Genomic DNA, 18,423 nt, shown 5'->3' on the forward strand with positions numbered 1-18,423 from the left:
GCTGCTAGTTTTTCACTTTGTTCCTGTCACAACATGATCAAGTTATAAGGGAGCATCTAGAATATAATTGTGTTTGGACAGTGAAGAAGTGGGATAATTATGATTTCAAATGTAACCACAGCTCAGACAATGTTATTTCAGAACAATGTGCCAGTGTTTTCTACTGCTTCCTGCAATCAGTAATTTGAATGTAATAAAATGAAGAGGAAAGGTGAAAAAAATCCAAAAGAAATAAATGATGGAGCAGATGGCCAGTCATAACCTAACTATGCAGAAGCTAATGTGAAAAGTCTCCTGATTTTCTTAACTAGAACCAAAATTTGATCCACTAGGCTATTGCACATGAATAGTCAAAAAGCATGTCATGAGTCTAACACGAAAATCATCAGTGCTCTGCAAGGAAGTTTGCTCAAGAGAGAATAACTACAGTCTCTAACTTAGAAGAGTCTCTTACTTCAATACTCCTTATTTAAAGAAGGTGCCTGAGGGCAACACATGTTTCCTGCATAGGCAAGTGTGTCTCCAGAATCCCCCACTGAGGGTCGTGTTCACTCAACATGGAGCAAAGGCTCCTAAAATAAGCAAAGAAGTTAGACATTGGAATTTATATGATACGAACATTCCTTGTGACAATAACATCTAATATATTCCTTCTTGAGCCATTCAATACCTATGGGAAGTTTGCTGGATTGCCGTAAGTTTATTTTGTTCTTAAGCATACTCCCTAATATCTTACATGTGGAATTTCTTTCCTTCGCTGTAAATCTTGAAAATTAATGTGCAGCATTTCTCTTGGATGAAGGTACATTTTTATAGCCCTTAACTCTTTATCTAAAATAAGCAGCCTGTTGTTGATTGCTGCTGAAGATACAGATGCATTTGTTTGGTGACATTCATTGTGCACATACAGAATTTACTAGATATATAATAAAGAGTTCACTATATATGGAAGTCTTCCCACTGTTCAGGTGTATTTAAGAAAAGAACATACATCAGAAGCATGTGGGGAAAAATATACCTTTGCCCATAAGTACAGGGCAGAATGAAGGCAGCCTGGAAGTTAAAAAAACCCAAAAACTTTCAGATTTTCCACTACAACCCATTCTGTCTCCTTATGTACCTTGCAATTCTTGAAAACTGTGGTTCACAAATTATGGATTTCAATGGATTACAGTAAGCCTCCAGAAAACAGTGATTAACTGCTTCAGTGTCATAACTTGGCAATGTGGGACTTTCCTACAGTGATATGTCTGCTATTTAGGCAGTATAACTACAGTCCCACCAATGTATAACTATGAAGTCTAATAAAATGGTCAGCAACGTTGCCAGCTTTACTAACGCTGTCTAGAGTTTCAGGCCACTTGTTATTTTTTCTTAAAGCCTCAGCTTTCAGAATCACGGACTTAGATTCCCATCCAGGGTTTATTTAAAGAAAAAATCAAATCTTTGTGGCTGCTGAAAAAAACCCTTAAGATGTGTCTGCTAAAAACACTCTTTAAGATGCATCTGCTAAAAGCAAAGAGCCTACAGCCTGTAAGGTAAATTCAAAGAATCCAAATTTTAAAAAAGTCAGAATTTAAAAACTTCTCTCACTGTTTCTAGGCTGTGATACAGTTTTGGAATATTTGTCAGTGTGTATGAGCGATGTCAATTCACTTTTTGAAGTAATTAACGTAATAGCTTGCTCTAACTGAAAAGTTTTGTACTTTGAAATCACTTAAAAACCCAAGGTAACTTGCAAGACAACAAAATCATGACAGCCAAGAATGAAAAGCAGGCATGGTCAAAAAACAGACTGGGAAAATTTGCTTGAAAGTTTTCGACAGTCTGCTTCACATACCTAACTGTGAATATTTCCGGGAGAAAAAGAAAATCCTTAATTCTCCTGTCCACACTGCCTTCCTGAGAAGGTCTTCTATGGAAGAAAAGTTGGTTTGCTCCAAGCGGGACAGTTTCAGCAGCATATAAGTGTGGAAATATATATATGAATATACATCCAAAGTGATCAGGTAGCAGAATGGTCTCTGTCACTTTTTTTTTTGTGTCATGGAAATATGCTGGCCTTGAGGCCTTGAAGACAAATGGACAGCTTTTAACTGGAGTAAAGCTGGTGCTCTGCTGATAGGCAGCAGCAACAGGAGTAACAGTCTGTGGTGAAGCTGACTTGCAATGAAATATGGGTTTGGCATGAAAACTCAAACCAGGAAACTTCACCAAAGATAGTTCCAGGGACCAACGCACCACAGACAGACACATGTGCGAGGCTTCATCGAGAAACAGAAGGATGCAATACACTTCCTTAAAAACTGTGGGCAGATTCATCTGTACAACATAGACACCTATATCTCAGCTAGTCAACGAATTCCTTCTGCAGTTAGTGGACTACTCTTCTAGGGTGTGAAATATTCCTTCTTGAAATAGGCGTCTGAAATAGGCCAGATGAGCTGAGCCCTAAAATTATGTATTCCTCTCCACCAACTGTAAAGAGGTGGCTGAGGTGATGAGAAGATGCATTTATCTACAGTATAAATGTCCAAATTTAGGTGGGATGACTCCCACACAGCCTGTCAATATATCTCAGATCTCTTCAAGGCTACAAGTGCCACTAGAGGCAGAAGTGGCATGCATCCAAATGAAACCTTTGTCAAAATATTATTCAGAAACACTTTAGGGGGTGAAGGGCTGTTAAACGTTGTACGTGTAATGGGGTCACTCTATGCTTGTTATTAAAATGCAGGACTGAGGGTGTGGCTGAAACTTGAAGCATGATACCACTTTCATTGGGATATTAGATAGCCTACAATATGTGTGTGTACTTAGCCCACTGTGGGGTAGGACTGAGCCATCAGCCACAGCCATCCCTGCAATATATTCAACCTGTTGTAAATCCACACAGTAATTTACCCTTATGATAACTTGCTTGTGCTACTGCGCTATCAAAGACTGGGTTGAGCGCAGTCTCCATACAATGGAAGTGCCTTTTCATTGTAATTGAGACAAAGGTGATGATGATATTGATTGTGATGATTATTACTTTGTTGGTACTTCTACTAGTACTGTTGCTAGTGCTTAATCAAACTAGGACTGGTGTTTCCTACGTGTCAGGCATGGCGCACATCTGTGGTAAGAGATGGCTCCTGCCACAAAAAGCTTCCTGGAGGGAAGTGAGAATTTAGTTTGTAATCTTTGTCAAAAATAGTCCACAGGGCAGCTAAAGCCCATTAATCCTATTTGCAAAGGTAAATACAATGTTTACAGTTGGTGTAGAGAATTCCCTTTTCTTTTGAGTGTACCAGTCAGGAAATTGAATCGCGGTTCTACTTAAGATGGAAAGCAAAAACTTTTTGGAAAACAAGACAGGTAGAGAAAACATACCCAGGCACACTGCAGCCCTAAAACTACAACTCTTCCCCTGCTTCCCTAATGTAATCTATCAGCGAAGAAAGGTTGGTGAAGTGACATAAGCATGCTCACCAGTTACCTACTCTGTTAGATACTTGCATTCTTTCTGTTTTCCAAGATAAAGAGAAGAGAACCAATTCTGCACAGCACCTGAGGGAACAGCAAGGATTCACAGGCAGTGGCCTATCAGCCACTGGTACTAATGTCCAGGCACTTGAAGGACTTGATGCACTGTGCTCAGGAGGTGGCTCTTTACTGATGAAACAGCAGAGTGAGGAAGAGCATAACCCTACAAATCACTTCAACCCTGACCTGGTTAGAGGAAAAAATAGTCATGGTTGTGATCTAGTCATAACAATAGATACTGTAAGGGACACTGCATCTGGTGAATGGGGCTGGTGGAGCCCAGGACAAGACTCTTCTGGCCTGGTTACTGTTGATTTGTCACTGATGCCTTGTTCTTTGAGCTGGCTTCTTTGCTTTGTATCCATTCCTCCCTCTAGTCTTCCCTGCATAGTGGGAATTCCCCATTGTCTAACCAGGCTCAGCCTTATTAAAGGTTTCCAGGATAATTTAAAGAACAAACAAACCAAATTCTTAGCTTTTGAAATGTAGCTCTTTCTGTGGACTTGACACACAAGCTTTTTTTCTACCAGCAAAATAATTGCAAGGACAAGACGTCATTGTTTTGCAGAGTTGCCATTTATGACATTAATTAAGGTCACGCGAAGAATTCATGACTTCAGCAAAGAAACAGGAGATAGAAGCCTCAGTTCCTTGTTCATAATTTCAGGTTTGGCAGTCCACAAACCTATAACTACTCACATTAATGTCTGAGGCACCTTAATTTGTCCACATCACTGAAACCAGACTGAATGTTGTCTCCTGTTCTAGCTGAGCCATTATTCTTAGTTTACTGCAGACATAAAGCGTAGACAGCTGAGCTAGTCACTACAGACTCTAAATAGTCAATGGAAAGCAACAGACACTTTTAGGGTGCAATTCGTCTAATCTATTTTATATGTATGCTTTACAATGAGCTGCCTTTACACTTTAGGCAACTGTTTTTAGGCACCTGAGAACAACTGAAAGATCTCAAAATAAGATGAGGAAAAATATACAGAAGAAATGAAACAATTGAATTTCTAGATAACCTCAAATGTGGAAGACACATTGTCCTAGAAACAAAAATCTTTTGAGTTTACACATATAATATTTCAGATTATGGGGGGGAAAAAAGAATGAAGGCCATATAATAGTTTGAAGATTTTCAGATTAAATTCCTCCCAACTCAGAAAAATGGATTTCCTGCCCAGCATTGTGCTTGAGTGCTAAAGTTCATTGTACCTGAATTTATCAGTTGGTGCTAAAGCAAAAGCAAAGATCTATTTGCTTTTTCTATCTTATCCAACAGATTAAATTTGTTTTAAGACTACAACTGGAATTGAGTCCCCTGCTTAAATTTAGGTGGACGGGGCCTCCCTTTAAAGGGCTTCGAAGGATCTGTCTCTCTGTCCATTTACCAGGTGAGAACATGGCACATACTTTAGAAAGATGACTTCTCTGGGTGCAATAATGCAAGTATTATTGCAAAGCAGATAAGACTTCCAGTCAGTAACTGGAAGAAGTAACTGGGAGAGCACTGGACCTTGGAGAAAGCACAGGTAACTACTTCCTTGGGACATGCTGATCCTATCCATGTGTGGCCTCTCCCATATCCCATCAAGGCATGACCTATGAAAACAACTGCAGCCATCACAATTTTTGAGTCATTTACATTTTTGTATAAGCATCTCTCAAACAGCATGTCCTAGAAGGCAAACCACACAAATATAATGCAAAGAGACAAGCCCTCTGCTGAGCAGTGCAGCCGTTGCGTGACAATGATCACTGATAACTCAGGCTCTGTGCAAAAGTAGTTCCACAGATCTCGAGAGGATATGTATAAAATGCTTAAGAGGAGGCACTTCCTCCATGTTTCCATGACTCTCAGGCCCCTGATTGACTTCATGAAATCCACAAGCTGCCTCAGTTAATTAACCTCCCTCATTCCCTGAGGAAGGGCTGCTCTCAGGTCCAAGTAGCACGGGTATCTGCCTCGAGAGTAAACACTCCTCCCTTCCTTTGGGTACTATGCTTCTCCTCCTTTTATCTCATATTTCCTTACCCCAACAATGGTTCCTTCTCTTTCATCTCTGTTCCTTTTCTTCTACCTTCTGAGAACCCACAGGGAGAGGAGAGACTGAGTGTGAGATCTCTGCACTGATTTCAGTAGGGAACTAGTCAGAGAGAACAAGGTCTTCACAGGTTGGTTGAAAGAGCTCAGGATGGAAAACAAGACAAGGGGTAGCACAGGGACGGCAACGGGGAAAGAGAGAGACTGGAAGGAAGAGAATAGAGATGAAAAGAAAGAGAACCAGAAATAGAGATTTAGGAAAGGAACAAAATGAGAGTAAAATTAACTGGAAATGGACCCGAAACTACTGTGAAGGAAAGGGAGAAAGGAAGATAAGTGTTAAATAAGGAACAAAAGTGACAGAACCTGAGAAAAATATATTAAGGATGTTTCTGTGAGTGCTGCATTTTGCCTCATAGGAAACATGGTCCTAAACACCAAGCAAAAGCTGAGAAAAGACTTGCTGGTTATAGGAGAATAGGTGAGGCACCATCTTTGGGGAAGGAATCTGGTGACTGGATATTTTATGTGGAACAGGGAAGTACACGGAGCGTATTTTGTGTGTATTTACAATCTTGCTGTTAGATTTCTGAATATTTTTACATACATTAATGTGTGTGATGTGGCTGTGGAGTTTATGGTTTATACTAAAGGCGTGTATTGAGTGAAACATGTTAAAACATCAAACCTGGTAGAAAAGCAGAGCAGAGAAAGCAGCCTTGTAGTGTCTGTTGAGCACTCTGCTAAGGTGAAAGCAGAAGGTGACATAGCACTGGCAGCTTAATTGTAATTTGGCTAGGCCTTGTCTGCATGTGGAAATTTTCAGTACTAGCTTTCCAGATGACAAGTTCCGGCTTAATGTTTTGCACGATGAGTAATTCAATTTAGTCCATTTTGGAGGTGGATTAAAATAAATCATACAAAGGCAGCAGTAGCAGAGAATAATTCACTTAGAGAGTGAGATGAGAGAAGTGTGTGAGTGAAGAACAACAGTTTTGCTTTAAAAATCCACCCTCAAACTGATTTTATAATAGCATTCCTGTGTAGAGAAGCCTTTAGTTCCCTTGCAGTGCTGCGAGCCCACATCAGGACTTACGCACTAAGGAAGCCATTGCTATGGAGGCAGAGTCGCATAAAACTTCAAGCAAGCTGTGAGCCTTGCAAGGCGCTCCACTCATCTCCAATTTGACAAAAATACCACAGGGTTGTTTCTTTCTCATTTTTTTCCCCCCAAATGCTTTACTCTGCCCCAGGATCCCTTGCCACATGCATTTCACAGCATTCCAGGGGATGACCCCTGGGGTCTTTCCCTTTCATTTGTTTTATGCAGCTCCCTGCAGCCTCCTTCTGTTGGCTTGCCTGCAAAAAGGTCTGTGTGGGTGTAATAATGGATTGCCACCCTTATATCATAAAGAGCAGAAGCCCTTACCTCTGGGCTGGAGTAATGCGAGGGCTTGCTGCCGTCACTCTCGCTGGAGCTGCTTTCGCTCTCTGAATCAGACTCTGAGCTGGTCTCGGATTCACTGGAGCTGCTGCTGCTTGACCCCTTGCTGGAGAGTCCTGAGGCTCGAGCATTGGACTGTGGCACCACCAGGCTGCTAGCCCCACACAAAGCCCATCATTGAGGGGGAAGAGAAGAGAAGAAAACAAACACACAAAAAATCCACATGTAAAATCCATGGTGTTTTGGGGCCTATACCTATCTGAATGCCTGTGAGCTTGCCTCTACTCCTAATGAATGGTGAAGTGAGTTCAACATTACGTTATTATGACTGGGGGCAAAATATGGGGTTACTCTCACATCCATTTAAATCCATAGCCTTTGATATCTCTTCTTCATCTGAGGGAGGATCATGTTTTCACTTCAGCTTGTTTCTTTTCTCATTCAACAGACATTTTAGGATATATTAAAAATGTCAAATGTTAAAAAACAGAGTATAAAAAGCAGTCATACAGTGCCTAATGAACACTCTGCACAGAAGTGAAAGCAGGAGATGAAAAAGGTGAACAGTTAAGAAATGGAGTTGAACTCCACAGTACCAGTCACTTAGAAGTAGCAGTAGCAGTAAGGATAATAATAAAATGATGATAATAGCAATAATAACACATCCTCACTGGAGCTTCTGATCTCCACCTTTTGTCTGCACACTCCATCACCTACCCATAAATAATGTGGTTACCTGTATATACCACCTTGATATTGACAACTGGAAGATCTAAGACTGATCCTGCAGAAACTAGAAGACCTCAGGCTTGTGTTTTTGCGCAGCAGCTGTGCAGCGCTGTCAGCAGAACTCCCTGCCTTCTTAAGAGTTATATTTGCATGCAAGTGTTTGTATCATCAGGCCTGACAGCAGAAGAAATGTATACTTTCCTGAAATAGTTGACCATGCATATTAAAAATATCACAGTCATAAAGACTTGAGCATGAAATGTCCTATTAAGTCACCCAGCTTACTCCCCAGGCAATGGAAGAGTGTTCCTTATAGCAGGGTGCATTTTCTACTGAGTTGTCCAATTTGATTTTAAATGACTTGAATGCAGCTTTTACTTTTACCCCTGGGAAACTTCTCTGCAAACTAACCCAAATTCCACTGTCAGAAATTTCTCCCTACATTCAACCTGAAGTTGCCCTTTTAAAATTTATTGTTGTTACTTATTATTTCATCCCATTACTAATAGTTGCTATAATAAATTATTCTCCTCCCTTTTTGCTTTCACATATGTGCTTTCCTGCCCTACTTCAGTAATCTTTCAGATAAGTCCTTACACATTTACTTCTTCTGATCTTTCTTCATAAGTCATTATCTCCAGGGATGTGGGATAATTTTTATGTCTCTTTTCTGAACTCCGTCCTATTTGTCTATATCTCTCTGATAACAGGATGCCCAAACCAGAGTGCAGCATTACAGATGGGTTCTCACTAGAGCCCTACAATGAAGGGCTATTACCTTCCTGCTTCTTGATGTGTTGCTTCTGTAAACAAATACCCAAGCTGTGATGGAATATATAGTCCCTTAACATTCCTACATCTCTTTCAACACTGCTTTCTCCAGAATTCCTCCACTGATAGCTACATTTTAGATTATTTGCTTCCAGAGAGATTAGCTTGCTTTTTTTCCTCCATACCAGATCTCATTTTCTTCTTTACTGCACATGCTTCTAGCTCCTTTTGATTTATTTCTCTGCCCTTGGAGGTGTCTGCAGCAGCTTCTAATTTAGTATCAAATGCAAACTTAATTAAATGGTTATTCACTTCCTTTTCCAGATCATTAATGAGACTGTTAAATAAACCCCACATGAAACACACCGGTACCGTAATAACCATCTCCTCCCAATTCCATTCACTGGTGTTTATCATTACCCTTGTTTACGGTCCATCAGTCGAATATTGTAGCTAATGCAATGTGATATCGGTGATGCATTTTGTGAGAAATAATATCTAATAATTAATTACAGTTCTGCTATGTTGCACCTAATGAATTTTCTTTACTTGCTAATGGTGCATTTCATCCTGGAAAACTGGTACCTGACACCTGACACAAGCCACATATGACAGGCAATTTCTGGGGCTTAGAAAAGAGGCCAGGCCATCAGAGATGCAGTTTCAACTCCATGATTCCCCATGGCTGCACACTTCCTGGCCCTATCCCCACCTCCCCTAACATATGCTAACCTTTACCCACCGGACCACCTGTCTTGCATAAGCCAGTACTTCCACTACATCTCTTTCACTAGGAACTTGCACAGGTGCCTGTGCCTTTCTGGCTACAGAGAATTTCTGATTGCTTGGGGAACTGTGCTGCCGTTGGAGGGCTTTCTGCACCCTTTGGGCCAGGCAGTGCAGAAAACATCACCTGTGATCTCACCTTACTAATTAAAGCAAGTAAAATAAACAGGAGAGGGAGGAGCTGACATCCAGTTATGTTTTTGACCTTGATTTCCACCCTTGTAACCACCAGGCTGGAGAGAGAGGCAACAGTAAACGCTCATGCCCTGGCAGGACAGCTCAGTGCTACATGCAGCTCTTGGGAGGCAAGAGGTCTGTCATCATGCACAGGCATTAAATGTACCAATTACAATGAGTGCCTTTAAAAACTTGCCCTCTGCTGTTTTTGTTGTTATTCATGATATCTCTTTGCCTACCCAGGTAGGTGTGGTAAATACAAGCCATGTGTGTAACAGCATTAAGGCACGGCGGTGCCTGAAACAGAAACGGCTTATAAACTTGTAAAATTTTTCCTTCCCTGAGAAGGAGAATTGATGTTTTGTGTACTGCTTTGGGACAATGCAGTTTTCCACTTGTATAGATTGCCCAGTAAACTCTAGATATAAGTTGTTCACTTATATTAACAGGTTACAGTCAGTCCCTTGCTAATAAAATAGTGAGAGCTGCATAAAGGCCATTGTAAGTAAGTTTTCTGGTTTTGACTTTTTTTATTCTTCTTTTCTTAAGGGAATATGAAAAGATAACTGCCTTTTCTGACAGTGTAGCTTAGGGAATGCTTTTGACAGTGTCCGACTCTGATGGATTTCCAGTCTTCTCCACAACAGCATTGTGACTGTTGCCTGAAAAGTTCTTCAGCATCACAAAACATCTGCACATTTATGTCCTACCCCTAGTGACTATGGTTTTAATTTTTAAACCATCATTTTTGTTTGGCATTGACTGAAGTATTCAGAGTTGCTATATAGGAGATGAGGGAGAAAAAAACCCCACAGTAATATTTCTTTCCTGTTGTGACATGAAATGTTTTTCTAGGCTGCTGAATAGAAATTGTTACTACAGCCATAGATATAAAATATAACTGTTGGACTCTTCACAAACATCTGGAAATCTATGTTTGCTACTCTGGTAGTAGCAAATATACTACAAAAATTTAAATTACAATATTTTCCTCATTTATGCTGATATCATTGAAGTCTGCTGTCCCCCTTTTACCTTTTCTGTTTTTAAATGTAGCATATTGTTATAAGGATCTTCATTACATTATTGTGACCAGGGTGAAAACAGTTGCATGTTTCTTCACACATTCCTATTAAAAAATGACCATTATTTTATACAGGCGACTTCCATTTTGGACTGTTCTTCCTAAAGTGCATAAATGCGATTGTGCAGTCAAAATAAAAGACCTATTTACATTTTAATGACTGGCACATAACATTAATGCATATTTTGCTACTGGCTTATGCCCCAGAATTAATTACTACATCACAGAAATGTTTTTCTTTTAAGCAATTAAACAACAATTTGGGTAAGAACTACTTTTCATGCACTCTGATTTGAGAGAGTAAATATCTGGTAAAGTTGCCAGAAGTTCAGTAATAAGATCATTTAATAACCAACGCACCATTTGAAGTTTCTCATCAGATATCTCCTATCATCCTGGCTACATGGAATTTGGGCATCTAAACACTGCATAGATCTTCAACAACCTATTTTCCTGCACTGCCTAGTGCACAAATCACCCTTCTCTGAAGAATTGCCACATATCTCACAGTCTCAATTTTTCTCAGATGTGCAGGTTCAGAAACACAGTGATTTGGGGAGATTAAGACCTATTCCCCACTTAAACTATTTTGTGATCCAGGTTGAGAGGTGGAGCCATCTCAGTCCCTGGAGAAGCCTGAGAGGTTAGTTGTGGTGGGACGTGTTAAACATTCATGCAGTAAGCTGCAGGCGTTTGATATTCAGTCAGTGGAGAGAGATTCCCAAATCAGATTGCCTCAGTGGCTCTCTGGAGACCGCTTAAGGTTAATTGTGCTGGATCTGGGTCCTACTCTATGCTTCATATTAAGCTGCTGCTTACAGCTGCGCTGCTTTCTATGATGATAAATCATGGCATTCAGCACTGGCCACAAGAAGTTCCTGGGGCAGCCAAGCATATGCTGTACTGAAGAAATTCAGTGCCAGAATTTCAAAGGCAGACAGCATGGACGCCTGGTCAAGGTACAAGTAAAACAGGTGCAGTTCTTTACCAAAATGCAATAATTTGGAGATGATTTAAAATGGGTTCAAAGGAGAAAAATCTTTCCTATCCTGCAGAATTTGTGATCCCAGGTCTTCACTGCATTGCAGTACAAAGGCACTTTGTACCCACTTTACACAGGTATGAATGACTGTCAAGAATGCAAGGCAAGGTGGAATCAGGCCTTGAAGAAAAGACTGTGCCAAGAAAACATCAGAGTGAGCCTCTGAAATACTTTTCCAGCCTCAACAAAGGCTATGCAAATGCTCGTGCTTCATATTTTGGAGTCCAAATCAGCGTAACTTCACTTTGCAAGAATTGTATGCAGGGCCACCTTATCAAAAAACTCAGTAGCACTATCAGACACTATCTGCTGTACTTGTTTTTGTGTCTGGAGATGCAATAGTATTTAACCAGTGTCATCTGCATAGCTGTGATTATCAGCGATTTTCCTTCTAAATCTCACCCTACCTTACCATCTACCAAACTCTGTGCAACTACCCAGTGGCCCAGACTCCCCATAGGAAACAGGAATGTAGCAATAAGTGTTAAGAGCTGACTTTAACAATCAAATAACACTGTTAGGGATCACGCTGTCAACATCGATAGGTAAACACAGAAAGTGATTTGAATTTGTAGTTGTCATGAGTGTTCAAGAAAATCCTAAGAAAGTCTGTATGAATGCTTGCAGTACTTGAAATGCGCAGAAAATCCATCACTGTCTGGAAGATCAAGGCCAGTTGTGGGAAAACAGAATTCCGAAACAGACACCAGTCCCTTGGCTGGTATAAACTGTCATAGCTCCATTGACTTCAATTAGGCTAAACTGATTTAAATCAAGCAGTAAATCTGACCAAGATTCTGAAATGGTATTTCAAACTCAGTGATGAAAACATGTTCCATGGTTTAAAGAAGGTCTGTTGGCAGAGTCTCATTTTTTATTCCAGAGTAAAGTATCTGAAACATCATTTCCTTCTTCCCTTGAAGCCAACTTAAACCCCAGCAAAGGTCTTTTATGGAAAACTCTTTATTCCTTTGTTGCAAGAAGCAAATTCCACATGGTGCTTCCTCAAAGCACCAACTGAGAATATCATGCCAAGATGTGTATAATTATCTCTACTGCCTGGCACTGAAGAAATTGCATGTCTCCCATGCACACAGTAGGGAATTCCTGTGTTGATAATTGTGAATGAATCACAGAGGCAACGGAAATGCCCACTTCTTGCTGCTGCCCTTGTGTATTTTTCAAATTCTGTTTTCAGCGAAGGCATTAAAAGCATGTTTACCACGAGGGTCCATCTGGACTTTAACGATGGGAAGGAAGTCATCCAGAGGTTCAACAAGGCCAAGTGCACAGTCCTACACCTGGGTTGGGGTGTTTGAATACAGAGTGGGGGATGATGTGATTGAGAGCTGCTCTGCAAAGAAGAACTTGGGAGTGCCGATTGATGAGAAGCTCGACATGAGCTGTCAATGTGAGCTCACAGCCCAGAAGGCCAACTGTGTCCTGGGCTGCATCAAAAGGAGCATGGCCAGCAGGGCAAGGGAGGTGATTCTGCCCCTCTATTCCTCTCTTCTGAGACCTCATTGTGTCCACTTCTGGAATCCTCAACATAAGAAGAATATGGAGCTGTTTGAACAGGTCCAGAGGGGGACTACAAGGATGATCAGAGGGCTGGAGCACCTCCCATACGAGGACAGGCTGAGAGAGTTGGGGTTGCTCAGCCTGGAGAAGAGAAGGCTCCAAAGAGACCTTATAGCGACATGCCAGTACCTCAAGGGGCTATGAGGGGCAATGGGTATAAACTGGAGAGGGGCAGATTTAAAGTAGACGTAAGGAAGAATTTTTTCACTATGAGAGTGGTGAGGCACTGGCACAAGTTGCCCAGGGAAGCTGTGGATGCTTCCATCCCTGGAGGTGTTCAAGGCCAGGTTGGATGGGGCCTTGAGAAGCCGGGTCTAGTGGGAGGTGTCCCTGCCCATGGCAGGGGGGGTTGGAACTGAATGATCTTTAAGGTCCTTTCCAACTCAAACTATTCTATGATTCTATGATTCTATGATTCTGTGACTTGCAGATCAGGCCATCCCAATGTTGTAACAGAACATATGGGGATATTTTCTGAGAATGTAAAATGCCAAGAAATAGCACCATACGGATGGCCTACAGAATGAATATGGATGCTGTCAATTCATTTCAGGCCAAAATCAGGCTGAGAAAAGGGAGATGGTAACATAAATTGTATAATATGCACCTGCTTGAGGACAGCCAGATACATCCATGTTTTAAAATAGGAAGGCTGGTTCTGTGCTTAATGTACAAAAGTGAGTATAAGGAGTCTCTGCTCTAGTTTTAGCTCTTCCATGTCAAGTCTCAATGACCAAATCAGTCGACTCTTCCAGAGCTTTGGTCACCTTCCTAGTCATATGTGGGGATGACCAAACTTGCCTATCTTCAGTGTGTCAGGAGCCATCCTTTGTTATTCTTTAAAAAGCACCTGGATATCCTTGTTCTGAACGCAGTACAGCAGTGACATAAATTTATTTTTTTGTACCTTTGCTAACCGTGAGCATGAAACCAATTAACTGAGTTCTTTATAGTCAATGATTGTCAAAACCTATCATTCACTACCAAAAATTTCAGCTAGCCCTGCCGTGGTTGGCTGTTGGGGCCTGAACACAAAAAAATGAGGCTGAGTACTTTCCTTTCTCCAGGTAACCAATTTCCCAGGAGTCTGTTAATATCTTTAGGAAATAGAGAAATGTTTTCATACCTCCTTCCTGTAATGGATGAGGTATGAAATTGGAGTCATGATGAGTGAGAGTCCTGGAGGTTGTTCGGCTTGTCACAATATATAATGCTTCTGTGAAAACACTGCATTATTTAGCCGCACCACCTTTGCGCAGCACAACTAATAATGCACAGCTGCCAAGAACAGAGTTCATAGACTCCAACTATGCTTTAACACTGTCCTTGGGAGTTGTTTAAATAGCTTGTGCTGACAAGACTACTAGTAAGATCCGATCATGCAAACCTAAGGTGAATCAGGTCTCTTCAAAGAGTCAGGTGTGCTCTGTGCGATTGCAGCTTAATTGCTGGAATAGTCACCAAAGAAAAACAAATTGATAGGCAAGGCTGTTTAGAAAAACAAGTTATGAAGCTTACACACACAGATGTACAAAAAACCATCAAGAAATTTCAGTCTGGCAAGGGGGTATCTACTTAAGGCCTGGTTGATACTGGAAGCAGCACCATCACAGCTCCTTCCTGAAAGGAAGGTAAGGTAAATGGTAGGAAAGTGAAAATCACTGAGAAAACCCCTTGGATAAAATGCTACATAACAATTAAGAGTGACATATCCGCATAAATAGCTCTATCAGAAGGATCATGTGCTGGGCTATCCGAGATGAAAAGGTCCAGCAGACCTGGAGCAGCATTAGTGTGGGAATGAAGTGATCAGTCAGCAGGCTGACAGCTGTGCTAGGAGCCTGGTGCCAGATTCCAGGGTACGCTCTCCACTGCTGCCAAGTGTTTGCTTGTCTCTCCAGATAAATGGAGCATCAGCAGTGTTTTATTTGACCTGCTCACAAGAAAAATAAAGCAACTCTGACTTCCTCGGTGTGTTTGTCGTTGACCTTGCATCAGCTGAATATGAGCAGAGAGAATCCCTGGTCCAGGAAAGTTAACTCTTTAGTAGAAGAGGAATGATAGGGTCTTTTTACCTTGGTAGTATAATTAGTCTCTTAATGGCTTGAAGTATAATGACTTAAAAAGTGACAGGCACAGCCTATGTGTCCTTTACTGTTCTTGGAACACGCCCTTGGACCAGTGGCCTGGAGAACGATGAACAGCTTTGAGAAGAGCCTGTGATCAGCCACCTACCTCCCCCCAGTGTGAAATCAGGAAACCATTTCTACAGAGACTTTTGGGAGGAGTGGGGTATGTGTGTAAAAGTAAATTGTAAGTGGACGAACTTGTGGAGAATATTTTGATTTCATCCTGAGACTGAGGGCAGTGTTTTTTGTGTGTTTTCATTCATATGTTCTCCACAAGTTTTATTTTCCTCTCTTCATCAGTTTGGTTGTGTTAGGAACTTTCTGTGTAAGATACCCTCTGTTGTCTGAGGCCAGTTTCTGATGCTGGGTGGAAATCAGACATGGTGTCTTTGAAATAAATGTCTGAAATGGAAGGTAGAACACCCACTTTTTTTTGACCTTTAATGTCCTCAGCATGTAAATGTTCCCTTTTATGGTGGCTAAGAGTGAACATCAGTACCTGGTAGGCAGTGCTACTCAAAGGACTCTCTTGGGAGTTTTATCCTTTCCTCTTCTCCTGAAGGAATCTAGCCCTTGTATCAGATATTATTTTTCACTCCAAAAGGCCCAGAAAAGGGCTGATAAATCTAGATAGACTATGCAAGAAGTAAAAAGAACTCCTTTGAGCACTTTTACATATATGGTACTAGTGGCTGTGACTGTGGTCAGGCATAGTTCTTCATATACAATAATACTGAAGCTTTGGATATCTTTCCAGCACTTACTGATTCCTTGTAATAACAAAGTGCTTTCTCCTGGACACTGCTGCTTTCCAGTCATTCCTCTTTCCCAGCTGTCTCTCTCTCCCTCCTCACTTCAAGGAAATTCCTTTCCCAGCAGCATCAGGAGCTGCTGCATACAACTGATAGGAGTCTCTAGAGAGCATGAGTTCATTTGCCGAGGAAAGACCAGATTGCTTAGGTTCATTGAAGAAGGTAAATATCACTAGAGATGACCTCAGTACTCATGACATAAGTAATAAATATGCATGCATTTCATTGGTTTTCATGATAAGCCAGATATGGAATAGGAGCTCAGGGCTGGGCTGTCAGAAGGTCTCATTAGAGTAGGCTAATGTCAAAGCAGAGACATCATGAGGTTCTGCACAAGTTCTTTTGGACATACAGAAGCATTTCAAATACTGAAACCTACCATCTGAAGAATTATTTCTGGACTGATAGCCCTTCAAGAGAGAGGAAGAACTCCATAGAAGTCCCTTTTGCATGAAATCTTGTGACATGACAGTGGGAGAGGAGATCCTTGCATTCCAGTAAAATAAGGAAGTTACACCTGAAGTCAATGGTAATAGGAAGAAAGGAGTGAATGGAAATACAGAGTGGAAAGCATGACAAGGACTAGGATCATTAACAAGTGAGCTTGCAGGAAGTCACTTGAACCCCTCATCCAAGCCAATTTTCTGACTTTGTGAACAAATAAGTTGTAGCTCATACAGTCAGGACTTCAGCAGTTGTGGAGAGGCTTAAAAAATGACTCAAAAATAATGTAGCTGAGTTAAATCAAGGTGGAATTGGACCCTCTTTGTCAGGTATTGATATAGCTGGCCAGTGAGGTATAGGAGAGTGGGTTTGTTGGCATCAAGTTTTTCCTTCTTTTAACTTACAAAGAGACTGAACTACTGCCTAACTTCATAATTCAAAAATGGCTTCTGGAGATTCCTACCTTTTTTGATTGACTAGAGGGAATATAGGAGCCTAAGGACTGCTTAAACAGTATACCTGGTATGCCCCAACAGCATGTCCATTGTGATCTGGGTGGGAAACAAGGGAGTTTAGTTCCTCCCACTTCATAATTTCCCTTTCAGGGATTAGTCAGCCCTCTCCACTTGTCCTAAAGACTGGAGCTGGTATGCCATATGCAGAACTATATCCACTCCCAACTTGGTACTCCATTGTTTCATTAGAGCACTATTAAAAGCTAATCCTTTATCAGGTTCAATTATATCAGTACCACTCATCTCAGGAACAGATCCTCCACTAACATCTTGAAGGTGATTCCAGTGACTTGGTCTTTGGTAGGATAGGCATCAACCCACTGTTGCAAGGACGAAGGTAATTAAGCATTGGAACAGACCACTAGTGAAGGTATGGAACATCAGCCATGGCAGTTTCAGAAACTAGGTTAGGTAAAGGAGCAAGGCAAAATGTCCCATAGAGTGGCATAAATCCACCATTTAAAAAATATCTCATCAGGAGAATTTAATACCATTTCTCTGGAAATCAGCCTGGGTGTTGCTTTTCTTGTCTCCTTTATTCCCTAATACACAAAGTATATATACTTCTATCAAAGAAACAGCAATTTTTGCTTGTGAGTGACAGCTTCATCAAGCCACAGAAGAGACCCATTGCAGTATGGACGAGAAAAATCCTTGTCTACATTAGCCTACCATCACCTTATTTCAGAGTTACTGTTAGCATAACTCACACTGTGGCTGGCCATCTAAATGGACAGCCTTTTGTAATCCTCAGATGCAGTCATACCTCACTTCAGCATGGCAGAGTTTTGCCTCCGTCAGCAGGGCCCCGGGTATGGTTCTGCCTTGCAAGATCTCTCGCTAAGCTTTGGGAGTCCAAATACAGATGAACTTGTGCAGATAAAATTACTAACTACCATAATGGCTGTCCAAATGGGTGCAATAAATTTCAGCGTGAGACAAACTCTCTCAGGTTTTACTGACTCTTAATGTTGCTGCTGCCAGCTTTAGTGTTACTCTTTGACTCAAGCCATATTCTGTTGTCTCCCAAAGGTCTTTTCGGCCTGTCAGCTCTAATCAATATGCTGCCTTGAGAAGGAGCTTGCTTTAAGTAGGCTTGCTCACCATAAAGAACCATATCAAGAAAATTTGACTTCTACTCCTTGTCAGCATATATCACTCCCTATGCAGAGCAGCATTTAGATGGTCTGTTAGTTGATTCCAAGTGCTCTCTTTTATACGTTTCAAGAAATGACAAATGCCTGGAAAAAATGCATAGTTGCTCTACAGAAGGCATTAGGCAGACTCAGGAATGGCAAGTGGAACAGCTAATAAAGCCCAGATTGTAGCAG

The 18,423-nt window shown here is 41.2% G+C and overlaps 1 protein-coding gene across 1 annotated transcript in view; it reads right to left on the minus strand.

The window, feature by feature from the left end:
- AFF3 (ALF transcription elongation factor 3) overlaps positions 1-18,423 on the minus strand; it is a 328,515-nt gene that overhangs the window by 39,600 nt on the left and 270,492 nt on the right. The window contains exon 10 of the mRNA XM_069855424.1: positions 7,008-7,176. Coding sequence (XP_069711525.1) covers positions 7,008-7,176 — 169 coding nt within the window. The remainder of the gene's footprint in view (positions 1-7,007; positions 7,177-18,423) is intronic.

Source organism: Phaenicophaeus curvirostris, chromosome 1, assembly GCF_032191515.1.
Source record: "Phaenicophaeus curvirostris isolate KB17595 chromosome 1, BPBGC_Pcur_1.0, whole genome shotgun sequence".
Lineage (NCBI taxonomy): Eukaryota > Metazoa > Chordata > Aves > Cuculiformes > Cuculidae > Phaenicophaeus > Phaenicophaeus curvirostris.